Genomic DNA, 18158 nt, shown 5'->3' with positions numbered 1-18158 from the left:
AAAAAGAAAGAAAGTTATAGTTACAAGTTACAGGTGAATGTTGGAAAACCGGGATTCAGAATCAGATTCACTCACATTGAGCGAACAGTAAACAAAAATTCTTCAACTGAGCCCTTCCCGCCTTTCTTCTTCATTGGCAGTTCGCAAATGGGCATTAAGGTATCTCCCTTCCCTTCCATTCACTCTCTACTTCATCATTCGTTTTCACCTCCATGTTGTTGTTAGGGTTTAACCAAGCTCTTAGCCGACAATGCCCCCAAAGGCATGAAGGAGCAGAAGTTCGAAAGCTATTTCGGCCGCAGAATCGCAATCGATGCTAGCATGAGTATTTATCAATTTCTTGTCAGTAATCCCTCTTTCTCCGACTTGTTTTTTTCACAATTCCAAACTACTATGCCCTCTCTCTCTTATCTCTGCCTCCACTAATGCAATTGCAGATTGTCGTCGGAAGAAGTGGGACTGAGATGCTCACCAACGAAGCTGGTGAAGTCACTAGGTGACTCCTTTCGAAAATTTTATGCCTTCCATTTGTATATCCTTTTTCTTGATGTATGTATTTGATTTTTTTTCGATTCAATTTCAAACTGTAGCCATTTGCAAGGGATGTTTAACCGGACAATAAGGCTTCTCGAAGCTGGGATTAAGCCAGTGTAATTTCTTTCTGTGCCCTGGTGTTTTAATTTCGAGTTTTTTTTTTCATGAAATTTTGGTCTGATATGGTTTTCTTTTCATTGGGACAAATGTACTCAGCTATGTCTTTGATGGAAAGCCTCCTGATTTGAAGAAACAAGAACTTGCAAAACGGTGACTATGCTATCCCATTGTATCTCGTAATGTTCAAAGGGGCAGTCGTGACTCATGATTGTAATGCTTTCCATGTTTTAAAATTATTATTAATATATTTTTTTAATGAGAAACGTAATGCTCCCAAGAAAACTATGTTTGCAGTTATTCAAAGAGAGCAGATGCTACTGAGGACCTTGCAGATGCAATGGAGGTATTTTCCATTCTTCTACTTTTGTGTTTTGTTCCTTATAGAGCACAGCACATAATACAGCAAAGTATCTCCAGCAAGTGCTCCTTTTTGTTGTTCTAGGCTGGCAACAAGGAGGACATCGAGAAATTCAGTAAAAGGACGGTGAAGGTTAGTTATTTGCTTTAACATTTTCCCTTAAGTAACATATTCATAGTACTCATTAAATTTTAGATCGATTTATTTACTCTCACAAATGAACAGTAAAGGGATGGGAGCAGCATGCAAAGGTTCTGGAGGTTGTATAATATAATATTAAAATATAAACCATATGCATATTATAGATATTTGTGGTTAAACTGGCAGGTTACGAAACAGCACAATGAAGACTGTAAAAGACTCTTGAGACTCATGGGAGTGCCTGTGATCGAGGTGACGAACACTATACTATTGATGTTCGTTCAAGTGATCCATTGCTTCAGTTGTAACATGTTTGAGTAAACAGCAATTGTTTTTGGATGTTGCAGGCTCCCTCTGAAGCAGAGGCACAATGTGCCGCACTTTGCAAATTAGGAAAGGCAAGTATCCCTCTGCTGTATGATAATTCCTCTATAGTTTCTTGAATGTGAACTGACTAACTAAGAATCAAGGGCACAAATATTGACCTTCGAGCCAGATTGAAGAAAATACAAATTTGAAAAGTTTACTTGGATACTTTATCACTTCCCATATTTCAATGCTTTCAAGCCAAACAAATTCTACAATGTAAAGCATTGAGCTATACATGCTTGTCCCCTCGTTCCAATTTTAAATTTTGAATAGATTTAAATGTCATAAAGCAAAATGGGTGTAGAATCAAGTTTTGGAAGGATGCTTGACTGTGAACCTCGCCTTTGGAACAACAAATTCCAGATCTTTACAATATCTCGCTTAAGAAAGAGAATACAGTGACTGATTGTTGGAATGAAGTGCAAGGCGACTGGAATATGGGCTTTAGAAAAGGTATCATGGACAGAGAGATAACTAGTTGGATTCTTTTTGATGGGGGACAGGGGAATATAAGGTAATACCAAGTGGGAGTTCTTTTGTAATCTCCTTAGCTGTTTGGGGTAGCCCATCTCCTTTTTACTCATCTTTTTGATACGAGGAAGACGAGTCTTTGTTTCCTGTATTTATATAAAAGAAATTCTATATTCAAAGAAAAAGCCATAACCATAGTCTCTCCTAAGATTAGGCAAAGAGAAAGAAGATAGAAACAATCCACGGGCCTAGGTTGCTCAAAACTTTTTTTTCGATAGGGGAAACAAAGACTTGTACATTCCTCATATAAAAATGATGTACGGAAAAGGAGATGAGGTATCCCCCAAGAGGATTACAAAAAGGAATTGGCATAAACCTGAATGAAACTATAATTACAAAAATATGTACGTTGAGCACCATGAAGAAGGATTTTCTATATCTCCTTCTGGAGTTTGTATCCTTGAACTATTTCTCCTTTTCATACATCAATGAAAAGTTGTTTCTTGTTTAAAAAAAAAAAAAACACCACAAAGAAGGATGCTTCTTCACTAAATCCAAAAAAAAAAAAAAAAAAAAAAACTCGTGAGAAAAATCTTCTCCTTGGAATTTTTTTTTTTTATTTCTTCCAGGTCATATCTTTCAAATGAGAGCCTAGGTTATTCAATATTCAATGTTTAGGTTAAGCAACCTTGTTAAAAGAAATGACTTGAGCTTAGGTGCTTTCATGTATCTTTTTTTAATCAAGAATCACACGATTTCTGGACAACAGATTCTTCATTCCCTTAGTTGCTTCTAGTCCTCCCAAGTACCTAGGAGAAGCCCTATTCCCTTGCTGCCCCACCCTCACCTTCAAAGTTGGAAATCTGACAAGGGCTGGGGCAGTTGAGGTGGGTGCTGTGAGGGTTGGCAGTGCACTTCAACCCAGTAGACTCTTTTGAATTGTTAAAGTGCTTGCTTAATTTTGGAGTAGGACCTATTGATTTAATTGGATTTTATTTTGTAAGTTTTGCATGCTAATGGCTTCTTTCTTGCAATTTTCCTTAGTGTTTTAGTTATTACGATTTTTTTTTTTAGTAATTAGTAAGAGGATTATTCCCAAAGTTCATATGTTTCAGGTTTATGCTGTGGCTTCGGAAGACATGGATTCGCTAACATTTGGATCTCCCAAATTTCTTCGTCATTTAATGGATCCTAGCTCAAGGAAGATTCCGGTTATGGAATTTGAAGTTGCGAAGGTGATTTGGCTCCTACCTTAATTTGGCGATTTACGATTTACCTATTGTTACCATTAACCAAATAATATGTTTCAGATTTTGGAGGAGCTGAACCTTTCCATGGACCAATTTGTCGATTTGTGCATTCTTTCTGGATGTGATTATTGTGACAGTATCCGAGGTATTTGGATTCTATGTATTTTTTTGTCCTTCTACTAATGTTGATGTTCAAATTTTGTTGTTCTGTTGCCGGTATATATTCCCAATGTAGAGCCCTTATCATTTACTCCACAGGTATAGGGGGGCAGACTGCCCTAAAGCTTATACGTCAACATGGGTCTATAGAAACTATATTAGAGAACATAAATAAAGAGAGGTAATCTTTTTTCTGGAATTGAAATATATATGATACAGTGTAATTTTCTCTTGAATATGTTTGAACTTGTTTACTCAATTTGATGAATGCATGGGTACTCTTAATATGTTAGATATGATCCGGTTATTATGTGTTAAGGATGAGTAAACCACCACTCAACCCAAGATGGTATCAGAGCGGGTGGTCATGTGTACGAGCCCCCTGCGTAGTCGTTTCCTCCCCATTTATATTGATTTCCACTTGTTGGGGTCTTGTTGCAATTTTTCAAGCCCACAAGTAAGAGGGAGTATTGAGATACTCATAAATGAATAAAATTTACCCAACCCATTAGCTTAAGCTTTTGGGTTGAGTGGTGGTTTATTCATCCTTAACATTATGAAACAAAATGATGTCGTTCAAACCAATATAGATCTTGTTGAATGAGAAATATTCTATGCTATTTAGTCGTTACACACTATGTTTTTGTATTGCATTGGACCCTATATGCAGTAGCCAATAACTGTTTTAAATAGTCCCATAGTGTAGAATTCTTCATTCTCATCAGATTTTGTTAGGCATTGTGACGGTGCGATCAGTTGGAAACTTCATTCCCCTTCATGATTCTATTGTCTAAACTATTCTGTTCATATTTAAGGCATTGTTATCTTGTAAAATGACCAGATAGTCTTATCTTTCTCTTACATTTATCTCTAAGTTAAAGTATCCTTCACATTATTTTGGTAGAGTGTAGTGACAGGAAAGTTGTATACACATGTGCAAATTGAAAATATTTATTATTAGCAAAAAATCTATCTAGAATCAAAAATGGAATAACGGTACAACTTGCATGGAAAATTAAATTAGAGCTAAAATAACTATATACAATAATATATGGAAAGTATAGGACAGAAAAGGATAAATAAGTAGGTCTCATTCTCCGGATCATATATCGGAAGAATTTGCATATATCTTCAACACACCCTCAGGCAGATGCATGCGCATCTATATAGGGCATGTCTAGCTGGCTTATATTTTTTCTTTTCAGAAGGTTGCATGAGCTAAACCTCTGGTGAATACATCTACCACTGTTTGTGGAACAGTAGGGGCTCACAAGATCTCTTATCTTAGGTAGTTTGGGAGAATAAGGTAAGAATAGGTCGCGGCTAGTTCCCTTACATGATTCTTCTCTTGCAATATGCAAAAGAGGGCTAGGTAAAATGGTAACCATGTATAGAAAATTCCTCCCGCTCATTCTGGCCGACCTCGTAGCTATGACAATAGTTTCTTTAAAACTATTTCTTCCAATCTTAATTGCCTTCGTGAATACCATTCTCTCATTAGGGTATTTAAACAAAGCCTTCCCCTTTATTTTAATTTGGTATAAATAATGGTCTGATGTATGAAGGAAAAGTTTTGTGAACTAAAGATGTTTTGAAGATAAAGGATAAGTTCACTTCTCTTGAGGATGCCCTTACCATTAAACAGACTGCAAATCCAAAGACAATCTAAAACCTATGGACTTTCCGTTTTTATTTCATTCTTTATTATTATTATTATTATAATATTTTGGATGAGAAAAACCCAACCTTTAAAATTAAGAAGAAGTTTGATTAGACTTATACTTAGCTCTATAGTAGAGTAGATAACAAAGAGACATAGCTAGGAGCAACCTGGAAAGGTTGGGATTATTATATTATGTGAAGTTCTTCTTCTTTGGTATGGTACCTTCAATAGATTGGAAGATCTTTTACTAGCTCTCAAGCTAGTTTCTAGTATGTCGGATGATTATTTCGCCTCTCTCGAAAAAGAGTTGGAAATGCTTCAAGATGAAACATTTCAAATTGAACTCTCTCTTGCCATGATGCAGCTTCTATTGTTGAAGAACTGCATAAAGGAGCATAAAGGAGCTTGAGGATGTTCTTGAGGATTTTGTTTCTCAAGATCCTTCTTTGTCTAAGTAGGGGTTGGTGCTTCATTTGGTTGGCCTCAGCCAGTTTTGGTATCCCAAGTTTTTATGCAACTGTTCTTGGGCCTGTTGTCGGTGGTTTTTGGTTATCTAACTGTGTATTCTTATTCGAATGAATTGATTGCTCATCGTTGAGTTTATCCTTTTTTTGTTTTGCTTTTTTCTTTTTCTCTCATTCCTTTGAGAGCTTGAGTCTTCAGCAATTTTTCTTTTTACTGAATGAAAAGTTATTTTTTTTTTCAAAAATACAAAGAGACATAACTAGGTGTTACACCACTGGTCTTGAGGAGAATTACTTGACTTGGATGACCAAGGTTGAGTAGCCAGGTGACACACTCATGACTGACACGAGATTAAGTAGGAAGCGTTCATGACGCATGTGATGTGAGCTTGAAACATGTTGCATGGTTGGATCATATCACATGGTTGGAGGCATCACAAGAAGACTGGAATGACATCTAGCAAACGATTCACGAATGGCGTTTAGCGCGTGAGGAAGCATGTACCACATGTGGGCGTGTCGAGACACACACACATGATGGAATGGCAAGGTTGGCAAGGTGTACCATGTGGGCAAACGAATGCGCATGGGAAGAGGCACATGGATGGACATTAGCAACAACCATACTAGAAAAGAGCAGGTTGTGACTCCCATGAAGTAGACAAGTGGTGGAGACATGCATGTGTTGCCTATCAAGATCAAGCCATGTTGTGGGTGTGCTGTAATACGACCAAGGAGGATGGTGCATCACTAACACAACAAGGAGAAGTGTGCAAGAAAGCCTAGCTAAGGTGCAAGTATGATTGGAAGCAACGATGGTATCAGTGACAAGCTGCGTGGGGGCCATATGGGTCTCAAGCCACAATCTTAGAAGTTAGGGTTTTGTCGATGGCTTCGATGGGCAACTTTTGAGTTAGATGCATATTAGTAAGATATGTAAGCACGCTAGATTTCAAATCAATAGAGATCAGACTTGCACTCTACGTTGGCAAATGACTCCTCGCCACTTATGACGTTCATGAGTGACACCAAATATGCCAAAAAATGCACTATAGGAGGTGGCACGATATTGGCTCCTAACTCTCACTTGAGTATGGACTGGTCATCTAGGATCGAAGTCAAGTCTTGGGGAAGATATTGTAATTCACAAGGGGTGTCTTGGAAGAATCTAATGGGTTCTTGTCACCATGTAAATCTTAGAGTCAAGTATGACATAGGGCTTATGGCATACATTACACGGATATAACACAATCCTTATTCATAGCATAAATGAAATAGATTGGGAGTTAGTTTGACTTGTGTGGCTTTATCATGGTGCTTGTTCCTCCTCGTACATACTAGGCGCTATATACGAGCGAGTTAGTCATTTGAATCTTGTGAGTGGCACTAACCCAAAGAGAGTCGGAGAGGGTGTTTACTCTTGCCCTAACCTGTATAAAGAACCATATCGGTGACACTAGTCACCTTGAAGAAAGGGAGGGGGTTTGGGACGTTAGAAACATGATAAAGATGCATGCAACCCAAAATAGTTTCAAGGGCTTCTACCCTTCTTACCAAACTCAATAAACATTTAATATGTTCTCAAGTATAAAAGTATTTTTTTTTTAAAATGGAATGATAGATATTACAGAAATGGAAGGTATGAGATGAAATAAGTTGCAATGCAGAGACTGTTTGAAATCCACGTTTCTCTCCGATGCACCACTCAATATGCATGATTTTTACTGCTACCCTCCCTCCCTCTTCCTCTCAGTATGTATGTATGTATGTATGTTGTATGGTACTTTAAGAATTAGGATCGATCTGTAAGAATCCCGATTACAAGAACGTAATTAGATAACTATATGCAATATCAAAGAGACGTTACAATATTGATAGCCTTTTGAGAGGACAATCTCTCTCCCAAGAACTATGCAAAATTCTCCCACCTTATACTATTCCTCCGAGATCCTTCACTTCTATCCCTACTACCTCTATTTATATCCAATTTATCTCTAACTAATTACCATAATGCCCCTTCCCTAATATACTAATAATATTCCCAATATACCCATAATAGGACTATCACAGGATATTTGTAATTGGGACTTTGAAGCCTCTGGCCTTAGTTGATTTTGTTTTTTCAATGAAGTTTGGTGCAGATATATGGCAGTCATCATGTTTTTGATGTGGCAAGTTACAGAGGAACAAAAAACTGAATGCTTCTTCTTTCCTTTATTATTGTTATTATTATGTTGTAAACAGGTACCAAATTCCAAATGATTGGCCTTATCAAGAGGCTCGACAGCTTTTTAAAGAACCACTAGTGTGTACAGACGAAGAGCAGCTTGACATTAAGTGGACTACTCCAGATGAAGAAGTAATTTAACTTTTCTGGTTCAAAAGTCTTCTCATAACTGTTTTCTTTCTTCATTATATATATACACATACCATATTATGATTTTAAAGTTATAATCCCACAACTGTTACAGGGCTTGCTAACATTTTTGGTGAATGAGAATGGGTTCAACAGCGATAGAGTGACGAAGGTTTATCCTCCTATAATCTCAATTGTTGTATCATACAGATTTTGTATGAAAGTCATTTAGGTTCAATCTTCAAGCAAATCTATGCCTCATTCATAAATTTTTATTCTTTCACTAGGCAGTGGAGAAAATCAAAGCAGCTAAGAACAAGTCGTCACAGGGCCGGTAATGTTAACCATACAATTTTATTTATTTAAAAAAAAATAAAACTTCATCTCTTTGGCCTATCGTGCTGTTTATTCCTCATTTTCAGGTTGGAGTCATTTTTCAAGCCTGTAACTAATCCTTCAGTACCCATTAAGCGAAAGGTATGCTGTTATCTATCTATTGATGTCTTAGTTGTATCTGATGTTGGGATTAATGAAATAAAGCTTTCATTCTACTTCCATATCCATATTCTAATATTAGTATTCAACTTTAACATTTAAATCCCAACGATATTTTATGGCATTGTGACAATTACATCTAACACCTCTGTAATTTTTTCCTTCCCTTGAATTTGTTGATTTAACATTTGTTTTTGTTTAAACTGAACTTAATTTATGCTGATCTTCAATATCAACATTGATTGAACTGAAATTGATTAAAGCTTCAAGGTCCATTGGTGTTAACTGCAAAATCTAGTTTTAGTAAGCAAAATCTGTTCAAAGGCTTCCTTCCTTCTTCTGTCTAATTTACTTCAGACTCTCCGTTTCTCTCTTTTATCACAACTTACCTCCAAAATCCATTAAACAAGAAGTATTAAAGAAATTCTTTCCATCAAGTTCTACAAATATCTGTTGGGATTTAGAGACCTGATCGTCTCTGCCTTACTACACTGGATGACAGGTAACCAAATGTGTAATTAGATCTCCCAAACCAGGAGTCCAGCGTAAATACTCTCCACAAGCTTTTTATTCGTCAAGGACAAAGGTCATTGGCAGCCTAGGCATGTCAATGTTAAACCTTTCTTCCAAGTACTCGGGGTCGGGGCCATTAGTTATGGCTGTTTGCTTCGGCACATGAAGCTGAAAATCCTGGTGAAATTTTACATTAACTAACTAATGTATGTAATTGAGTTGATTACACTTGGTTCTTATGTGGTTGTTTGGCCTTCAGAGATTACATGAACATCCTGGTCCTTAATTCCCTTGAACCATGTTTGATGTAACTAACTATGTTTAAAAATTAGTTACATCATTTTACATTAGAATGAGACAATTCATATCATAGGCAATACGCTAATCAAATATTTTGCCGCACATCGAATTTAATTTTATAAGTATTTGTGATTTACGTTGTCATTGCTGTGTGCTCTTTACAGCGTATTTCGTTGTACGTCACATTTGTCCTGCAACTAATGGCCCAGTAATTTAAAAATTACGATTATTGACTGCAGCATTCTTTACTCTTTTTACAATCTATTATTATTTATATGTGTTTCACTTTTTATTTGTCATTCAACAGGAGACGTCAGAAAAGCCCACCAAACAAGCAGTAACTAAGAAATCAAAGTCTGGTGGTGGTAAAAGAAAGTAGTCGAGTTGGTTGCATCGCCACTGTCAAATTAGTTTATCGAACTTGATGTTTTGAGTAAGATTTGTTTGATAAGTTTTCGTTGCCTTCAATTCTAGGACATAGTTGCATATTATATGACAATAATTTTATTGTATTGATTTGGCCTCGGTTGTGCAACTTAGGAGGTAGTTCTTTGGGTATCTGTGGAAGGATCGAGGAACCAATCATGGTTGTAGATGCCTTACGTAACTAAATATCTATCAAAATTTCAAGATACATTCCCTCTCTGGAATGAAGATTTTGTTCCTTCTCTCTAGCATATATGTTTCTTAAGTTGATGTAATTAGTGGGTTTGAATGATTTTTTTGCTTAATGGATATTGAAGAACGGTAAAATGTGAAAAAAGGAAACAAGGTGGTTTATTTACTGAAACTATCTACGATCCCAAAATGATATATATCAAATTCATTTGACTTTGGACAATTTCTTCAAACCCATGCTAATATCATCATCCCAAATTTTGTGAGGGGTTAGGAGGGCTACCAAGGATAATGTTGTAACCTTCGATGTTCTTTGAGATCTCAATTTGGTGGAAATATCAATAAAATGTAAATTTGATGGAAATATCAATAAGATGTCGATATTGATAGATATTCATTAAATATATATATATATATATAAATAAAAAATTAAATAATCACACCTACAAGTAAGCTAAAACTTATTAATATTGATATTATATTCAAATTAGTGATATTATGTTAATATTTTTTTTATATTTTATCGATTTTTCTGCGATACTTTGTGAGGATTAGTGATGGAAGCTAAACATCCTTGTGAGGATTGGGAAGTGATCCCGCCCTATTGCAACTCTAATTATTTGAATTGAATAAGTCACCTAAAAAATTGAGTTAGTTACGTATTGTTGGTAAATTTTTTTTACCCTTATAATTGGTTTAGTAAGTCAACTTTGACCTAAATTTTTAAGTTTGACAAATTGAACCTTAAATTTTAATAAGCTACAAAATTAATGCTTAAACTAAATTAGAGTATTGGTCACGAATCAACAATAAGTCGTGTTTGGGGGAAAGAATACACTGGACACGTGGAGGACAGCCATTGGTACCCCAAGGTGACCATGAGTCATGCCCCAGCTCGGACCGCCAAGATCACCACCACTAGCGTTGACAGATACTAAGTATGAGGGCCGAGGTGAACCTGGCCGAGGTCCGACCTACCAGGAAGTTCGGTGGGGGCCGATGTGAGCTACTGTCGGCGGCGTGATTATCGGGTGTAACCGTCGGTCCCGAGATTACCGGGTGTAACCGATGGTCCCGAGATTACCAGGTGTAACCGTCGCGAGATTAGCGGGACTACCACCCATAACCGTCGCGAGATTAGCGGGACTACCACCCATAAGTAGAGGACCTCACTTCGCGATTAGGTACGATGATTTCTGACCTCGAACTAAATTGGGAAACCGACCTATACTGACTTGATCGTCGGAGTGCTCACCTTTTGTGCAGGTCCGCCCAAGTATTCAGATCGGTCCGGAGGTCGAGTTCGAGCTGCAATCTGAAAGATACTGTTGTGCATATCCTTGCATAAACAAGTCGCATAAAATTCAATCAAAGAACACCCAAAATTAGGCAAGAAAAATGTTCAAAATCCACTATAAAAATACCCAAACCTAGATCCAAAATTAGGTAGGTAAAAATAAAAAAATAACAAAAGCCCCAAACTTAACAATAAGATCTCAAATCCAATTAAAAACATCATATACGGTTAAAAGAAAAAACATCTACCAAAAACTTGGAAATAACATATCCAAACCCAACTAAAAACCATCAAAAGTGACCGTTTTTTTAGTACATTAATCTGAATTCAAAATCACGAATTTTTAGGAGATAGATATATAAGCCATACTTATGTTTGCATCACGACTCGAAGTAGAAATATGTATATAAATAGTAATTGATAGTTACCAAAAAAATACTCTAATTAGTCACCAACCATCCAAAAACAAAAATCTAATTAGAATATTAATTTTACTATTTATTTAAAAGGCTAAAAATTAGACAATGTCTTTTGAACTATGCAGCTAGTTTCAGAGCTCGAAAAAGAAAAAAAAAAGAGTGCTAGTTTGATTTGAAAATAGAGATTTCGAAAATTTGCACCATTTTCCAATAAATATTTAGCAACAAATTTAGAAATTTGATTACAATTGAAGAAAAATTGTTGAAAAAGTATTTAGTGGAATATTTAGAAATGATAAAAATAGTGGTATAGCTGAATCTTTATATGAATATCAAATGGTAAAATACACTAGGTTGGTAAATTTGAGGATAAATTTTTATTTAGTATTTAAGTTTAAAAAACTGACCATCTACGACTTTTAGAAAATAGTTCTACAAAGTCTCTAAAGTCAAACTTTTGTTGGTTTTAAGATTCTAATGTGTCATTAGTGAATTGACAATTTTTAGGTCCTATAGTGTATTATTATTATTTGAAAATCATATTAAATGACGTAAAATAAATATGTATTTATAAAAACATCATTATTTTTTTTCCAAAAATATCACAATAGTGAATTTTAGTTGGTCTCATGTGATTGTTTGCAACTTATGCAATTTTGTAAAATTTTAAACCTAATGCTATATATAAAAATACATATTTTTTTTGTGCCATTTTTGTAATTCTATCGCTATCAACTCTTCTTAAATAGTTTATTAATATATTCTTGTTATAAATTTTGTATAATTGCTATCCTACAATGTTATATAATTTATAATACATTACGTAAAACGAGCATGAAAATAGTATATTTATAAAAAAATTTATATGTAATTTTGCATTTTAAAATATCAAACAAGAATATATACTTGGATTAGAATTCAATTTAAAAAAAAAATATCCAAAAAACATATATTTTTGAATTTCCAAGAGATCAAAAGTTCAAATCCTCCACCCCTACCTGTATTAAAAAAATCAAGAATTTAATTTAGAAAATACGTAATGTAACTCACGAAGATATTATAATCTCTCGTAGAAACAGTATTATGTCTTAACTGCACATCAATACGACATTCATTATGTATGTCTCCCTCGTATCATTAAGAAAGGAAATCATTTTTTAGTAAAACAAGATGAGATATTCGAATTCATAATTTTTTTGCCAAAGATAACTGCTAATTACAACTGAGTTAAGTTCATGTTGGCATTAAAATAATTTAGCGGCCCATCTCGTGTCAGTGGATGTAATAAATTCCAATGGTAACGCCCTTTGGTTATTCCAAGTTACTAAATGGATAGTTCAAGCGGAAGAAGGAATTTGTTCGCTCGTGGGGCAATTTCTTCGATTCATTAATGGAAGTCTTTTGTTTCAAAAAAAGAATAATAAATAAATAATTGCACATCTATCTATATATATATATATATATATATTCTGGAGGAGAATAAAATAAAATGGCTAATAATTTTATATGGTTGGGTGTGTGAGAGAAAAGGTACAAAATTTATTTCAAACCTATATCTAACCATTATTAGGGAGCCGCAAATCCTAAACAAAAAGAAAAAAATTAATTACAGGTTTAATCTTTCAACTTTTATCTTAATTTTATGTTTAATGAATCTCAAACTTTTGTCATAACGTAGATATAATTTAAAGATATTAGATATAAAATTAAAAATTGATACATTTTTAATTTAACCCTTTTATTAAATTTTTTTAAGAGGGGCTTCTTCCGAATATCATATATTTTCTTTGTCTGAGATACAAAATGGAAATGGCATATCTAGGGATTAGAGCATTCCGTACGTAATTGAATTCGAAGCGATCATTATACTAATAAGAAGAGGAGATCCGGTGCCGGTACGAGGTCGGAGGCAAGGCGGCGGCGGCGGTTGGTGGCACTGCAACTGCTCGTACCCTATCGTATTGGTATTCCATTCCATTAGCGGTGGCCGGAGGAGGAGGAGGAGGAGGAACGCAGCCGCTCTCGCCACCTTTTCCACTCTAATTTTGCTCTGACCAGAATTAAGGAAGGGTTGGGTCAACCACTGTCTCCTCGTCGGACTCTGATCTCAATTGCGGTAAATATTTCCAAATTCCCACCATTCCCTCGCATTCCAATTTTGGGCATTTATCCTCTAATTACTTGCTCTACAATTTTTACTTCAACTTCTTGTTTGTTGCAGCCTTTTGTCTAAAAGTTGTTGCGTAATTTTATTCGGCCTTTGCCTAGTTCCTTGACTTTTATCAATTGTTTTCAAATTCTAATATATCTTTTTACTGTCCTCGTTGTTTTCATGTAGGTGTTTTGGCTGATGATCATTTTGTTTGTTTGTGAAATTCTGCATTGGCAAGAAAATCGTCCTGCTCTTGCTTCGGTAACCTAGAAATCTTAAGGTAAAATGAGTTTTTTCGAACCCTTTGTTCTACTGTTTCCCTTGATTCTATCCATCTATGTCTCTGGTTGGGGGCGGTGGGTTGAGGGTATTCTTCAAATTTCCGCCTTTTGTTATCCATTCCTAGTAATATGGGATCACTTAGAACGTTTGTCTTTGTTTTAAACTTTCCTTCTTCCTTTCACCCTGCAGAATTTGACGTTCAGAGACTTTTTGATATTTGACAATAGTAGGTATCAGAAACTTGTGGGATATTGAACATCTCAGATAGGTGGTGACCATTGTTATGAACCTATGACTTCTAGTACATTTGGTTTACGGCTCACTCCTTTGACTATCGGGCCAACCCAGGATGGTTAGGAGATGCATAATTTGCCAAATGTTTAAGTTTTATATGTTAGGAGGTTTTAATCAGTTAATGCATTCTAAAAACTCGTAAATTAATTTAATTTATGTTATTCAGTAGGTGGATTGTGAATATGAGATAACAGGGAGCAAATGATACTGCAGTGATTTAGTTTACCTTCTGAATCTGTGCTAATACTATGCAAATAACTTAGACCAATAACTTAGTTGGTTAAGTACTAGAGTAATTCCAATATATTTTCAACCGTCTGTAATAATTAACTACTCCAAAAGTCAGATTATAGCATTTAAGGTTATGAATGGTTGAATACTTAATCTTTTGGATAATTCCAGCTTTAATAACTAACGTTGAATAGGCAGGACTAGTAATGAGTTGACCTTTATTTAGAATATAGTCTGTTGACATGACGATTCATTCTTCTTTCTAACATCACTATTGAAAGGATCCATCTTTAAGTTGAGGTTTATGTAATACTAGGTCATGGATGAGAAGAAAATTATAGCTATTTGTCAATCCGGCGGTGAATTTGAGACTGGTAGAGATGGTATGCTTTCATACCATGGAGGAGATGCCCATGCTATTGACGTGGATGATAAAATGAAGTTTAATGAGTTCAAGGTGGAAGTAGCAGAAATGTTTAATTGTAATGTGGACACTATGTCGATCAAATACTTCCTCCCTGGAAACAGGAAGACTCTCATTACTCTCTCCAATGACAAGGATCTAAAGCGCATGATAAAGTTTCACGGAGATTCTGTCACTGTTGATATTTACATAACCATGGAAGAAGTGGTGGCAACTGACATCTCAAATTTGCCTGCCAGTAGGTAGTTTACTTGAAGTCTAAGCTTTTTTTTTTTTCTCTTTTTCCCCAAGTATGAAAAGATTGCCATTTTGTATTTATAGGTCAAGCAGAACAACTTTATCAGAAACAGTGGTACCTGTTGATGGTACTCCTCTTACTATTATCCATGGTATTGGGGACGATAATACTCACGTCGATATTCCACTTGACGGTGCACTTGATGTTGTGGATGACACAAACTCTGTAGTTAATCACATTGATATAGGAGGTGATATTACACCAATTCTTCCTCTTCTTGGTTCAAATGATGAGAAGCATGGCAAAGGTGCACAGCAGTGGCAGAATACTATTACTGGCGTGGGTCAAAGATTCAGCAGCGTTCATGAGTTTCGTGAATCACTGCGTAAATATGCTATTGCACATCAATTTGCATTCAAGTACAAGAAAAATGATAGTCATCGTGTGACTGTTAAATGCAAGGCTGAAGGTTGCCCTTGGAGGATTCATGCATCAAGATTGTCAACCACTCAATTAATATGTATTAAGAAGATGAATTCCACACATACATGTGAAGGGGCAGTTAGGACTACAGGCAACCAGGCTACAAGGAGTTGGGTGGCCAGTATTATTAAAGAGAAACTAAAAGTTTACCCAAATTACAAACCAAAGGATATTGTCAATGACATCAAACAAGAATATGGAATACAATTGAACTACTTCCAGGCCTGGCGTGGGAAAGAAATAGCAAAGGAACAGCTTCAGGGTTCATATAAAGAAGCATACAATCAGTTACCTCTTTTGTGTGAGAAAATAATGGAGACTAATCCAGGTAGTCTTGCCACCTGCGACACTAAAGAAGACTCAAGTTTTCACCGTCTCTTTGTCTCATTCCATGCCTCATTAGGTGGTTTCCAACAGGGTTGCCGTCCTCTTATTTTCCTTGACAGCATTCCTTTGAAGTCAAAATATCAGGGAACATTATTGGCTGCCACAGCTGCTGATGGTGATGATGGTTTTTTTCCTATTGCTTTTTCTGTTGTTGATACAGAAAGTGAAGATAACTGGAGCTGGTTTCTTTTACAATTAAAATCAGCATTGTCAACATCTTGTCCTATAACATTTGTGGCAGATAGACAGAAGGGTTTAACTGTTTCAATTGCTGGTATATTCAAGGGCTCGTTTCATGGCTGCTGCCTAAGATACTTAACCGAACAACTTATTAGAGACCTGAAAGGGCAATTTTCTCATGAGGTGAAGCGGCTCATAGTTGAGGACTTCTATACTGCTGCTTATGCACCTAAACCAGAAAATTTTCAGAGGTGCATTGAAAGCATTAAAAGCATTTCATTAGAGGCTTACAATTGGATCCTACAAAGTGAACCTCAGAATTGGGCAAATGCATTCTTCGAGGGTGCTAGGTATAACCACATGACATCGAACTTTGGAGAGCTGTTCTATAGTTGGGTTTCAGATGCGCATGAATTGCCCATCACACAGATGGTTGATGCAATCAGGGTTAAGATAATGGAGTTGATCTATGCACGGCGAGCAGAATCTGACCAATGGTTGACAAGACTAACCCCATCCATGGAGGAAAAGTTGGAAAAGGAAGGCCACAAGGTTCATAGTCTTCAAGTGCTATTATCTGCGGGTAGCACATTTGAAGTTCGAGGTGACTCCATTGAAGTTGTTGACGTCGATCACTGGGATTGTACTTGTAAAGGGTGGCAACTTATTGGATTACCATGTAGTCATGCAATTGCAGTCCTTGGCTGTCTTGGCCGAAGCCCTTATGAATTTTGCTCCCGGTATTTCACAACTGAAAGCTATAGATTAACGTATTCAGAGTCGGTACATCCCGTTCCCCATGTTGACGTGCCCATGCATAAAGGTTCTCTACAGGCCTCGGTGACAGTAACTCCTCCTCCCACGCGTCGTCCACCTGGTAGACCTACATCAAAGAGATATGGATCACCAGAGGTGATGAAACGTCAGCTTCAATGCAGCAGATGCAAGGGGCTCGGGCACAACAAATCAACCTGCAAAGAGTTTCAACAGAGTGTTTGATATTGTAAGAATAACTTTCTTGCATATACTTTGAATGTCTTGGTCTCTTATTCATGTTCATAATTTTATTTGGATTTAGGCGTGAAGGGACTGGTCAATACATAACGTGTATGATTTATACTACATACTAACAATCACATTTTTTATGGTAAAATAAATTGTATACAATGTAATCATGGCTTTCTTTTCATGGTAGAATTGGACCATTGGGGATGCGCTAAGTTAAGGTGTTTGTTTGACTAATTGAATGCAATTTGTGTGTTGTTTCTTAAATAGGATTGTGAAAGTGGAAGGGCCATCCGAGAGCTTCATTGTATAAAGGACTGGGCTGAACTTAACAATATACGTAGCTGTACTTATTTGCTTCGAAAGACTGACGTTAGATGGTAGTCTCTGTCTCTGTCTCTGTCTCTCTTAGTTGCTTTTGCTAACTTTTCATAACAGTGAACAATAATTTTTAGGAAAGCAATGAAAATAGTAGGTATAGGTTCTTTGATTGGCTTCACTGAATTATCGACATGGAGTAAATATGTTACAGTTTAATTTATTCTCATCTCTAGATTTCCAATATTTTTATATATTCTTCTCCTCTTCCTCAATCCTCCCCTCGCAGAAGAATAATGTGAGAGAGGATGGCAATTCCATTTCTTAGTTATTTGTTATGTTGTCCAGAAAAAGAATAAAAACCCACCAAGCAAGTGTCGAAATTTTTTAACAGGAATTCATGGATTTTTTAAAAGTTGAGAAAGTGACCAAGTTCATCGGCCACAATTAAATTTAAACATGTTGACCTTTTTGTTAATAAACACTTATCAAAAGGGTAAATTATTTTCATATAATATTTTCTATTTATCAAGAAATTTTACTACACCTAGTTATCGAGATTGTCACCAAAACTCCCCTTATTTTGTTTCAATCTTTTTTGAGTTCAACAATATTTGAGGGTGAGAGTTCATGTCCT

At 36.0% G+C, this 18158-nt stretch overlaps 2 protein-coding genes across 6 annotated transcripts; both read left to right on the top strand.

Moving 5' to 3' along the window:
- Positions 1-9857, top strand: LOC111025974 (5'-3' exonuclease family protein). 3 transcript variants are annotated; one of them, XM_022303921.2, is made up of 18 exons: positions 1-159; positions 226-342; positions 438-496; positions 591-650; positions 751-804; positions 949-997; positions 1097-1144; positions 1340-1405; positions 1501-1551; positions 3109-3228; positions 3304-3388; positions 3502-3583; positions 7774-7888; positions 8001-8057; positions 8173-8219; positions 8308-8362; positions 8883-9073; positions 9501-9857. In XM_022303921.2, exons 1-17 carry the CDS (start codon positions 148-150, stop codon positions 9057-9059), a joined length of 1254 nt encoding a protein of 417 aa, XP_022159613.1. In that variant the 5' UTR covers positions 1-147; the 3' UTR covers positions 9060-9073; positions 9501-9857. The 3 variants fall into 3 exon arrangements, with proteins under 3 accessions (XP_022159613.1, XP_022159614.1, XP_022159615.1); XM_022303922.2 differs by having other exon boundaries at positions 8883-9099; XM_022303923.2 differs by lacking the exon at positions 8883-9073 and having other exon boundaries at positions 2-159.
- A 3447-nt stretch (positions 9858-13304) lies between these two features.
- LOC111025860 (uncharacterized) lies at positions 13305-17750 on the top strand. 3 transcript variants are annotated; one of them, XM_022303743.2, is made up of 6 exons: positions 13305-13643; positions 13866-13959; positions 14151-14187; positions 14803-15152; positions 15232-17201; positions 17474-17750. In XM_022303743.2, the coding sequence occupies exons 4-5, from the start codon at positions 14806-14808 to the stop codon at positions 17195-17197; spliced, it is 2313 nt and encodes a 770-aa protein (XP_022159435.2). In that variant the 5' UTR covers positions 13305-13643; positions 13866-13959; positions 14151-14187; positions 14803-14805; the 3' UTR covers positions 17198-17201; positions 17474-17750. The 3 variants fall into 3 exon arrangements, with proteins under 3 accessions (XP_022159435.2, XP_022159433.2, XP_022159434.2); XM_022303741.2 differs by having other exon boundaries at positions 14151-14313; XM_022303742.2 differs by lacking the exon at positions 14151-14187 and having other exon boundaries at positions 13306-13643.
- Positions 17751-18158: the final 408 nt, after the last annotated feature.

This window comes from Momordica charantia (genome assembly GCF_013281855.1).
Source record: "Momordica charantia cultivar OHB3-1 chromosome 6 unlocalized genomic scaffold, Mcharantia_2.0 BLBB01000006.1, whole genome shotgun sequence".
NCBI lineage: Eukaryota > Viridiplantae > Streptophyta > Magnoliopsida > Cucurbitales > Cucurbitaceae > Momordica > Momordica charantia.
The sequence above is the reverse complement of the archived record's forward strand: the minus strand, read 5'-3'. Positions and strand labels throughout refer to the sequence as shown.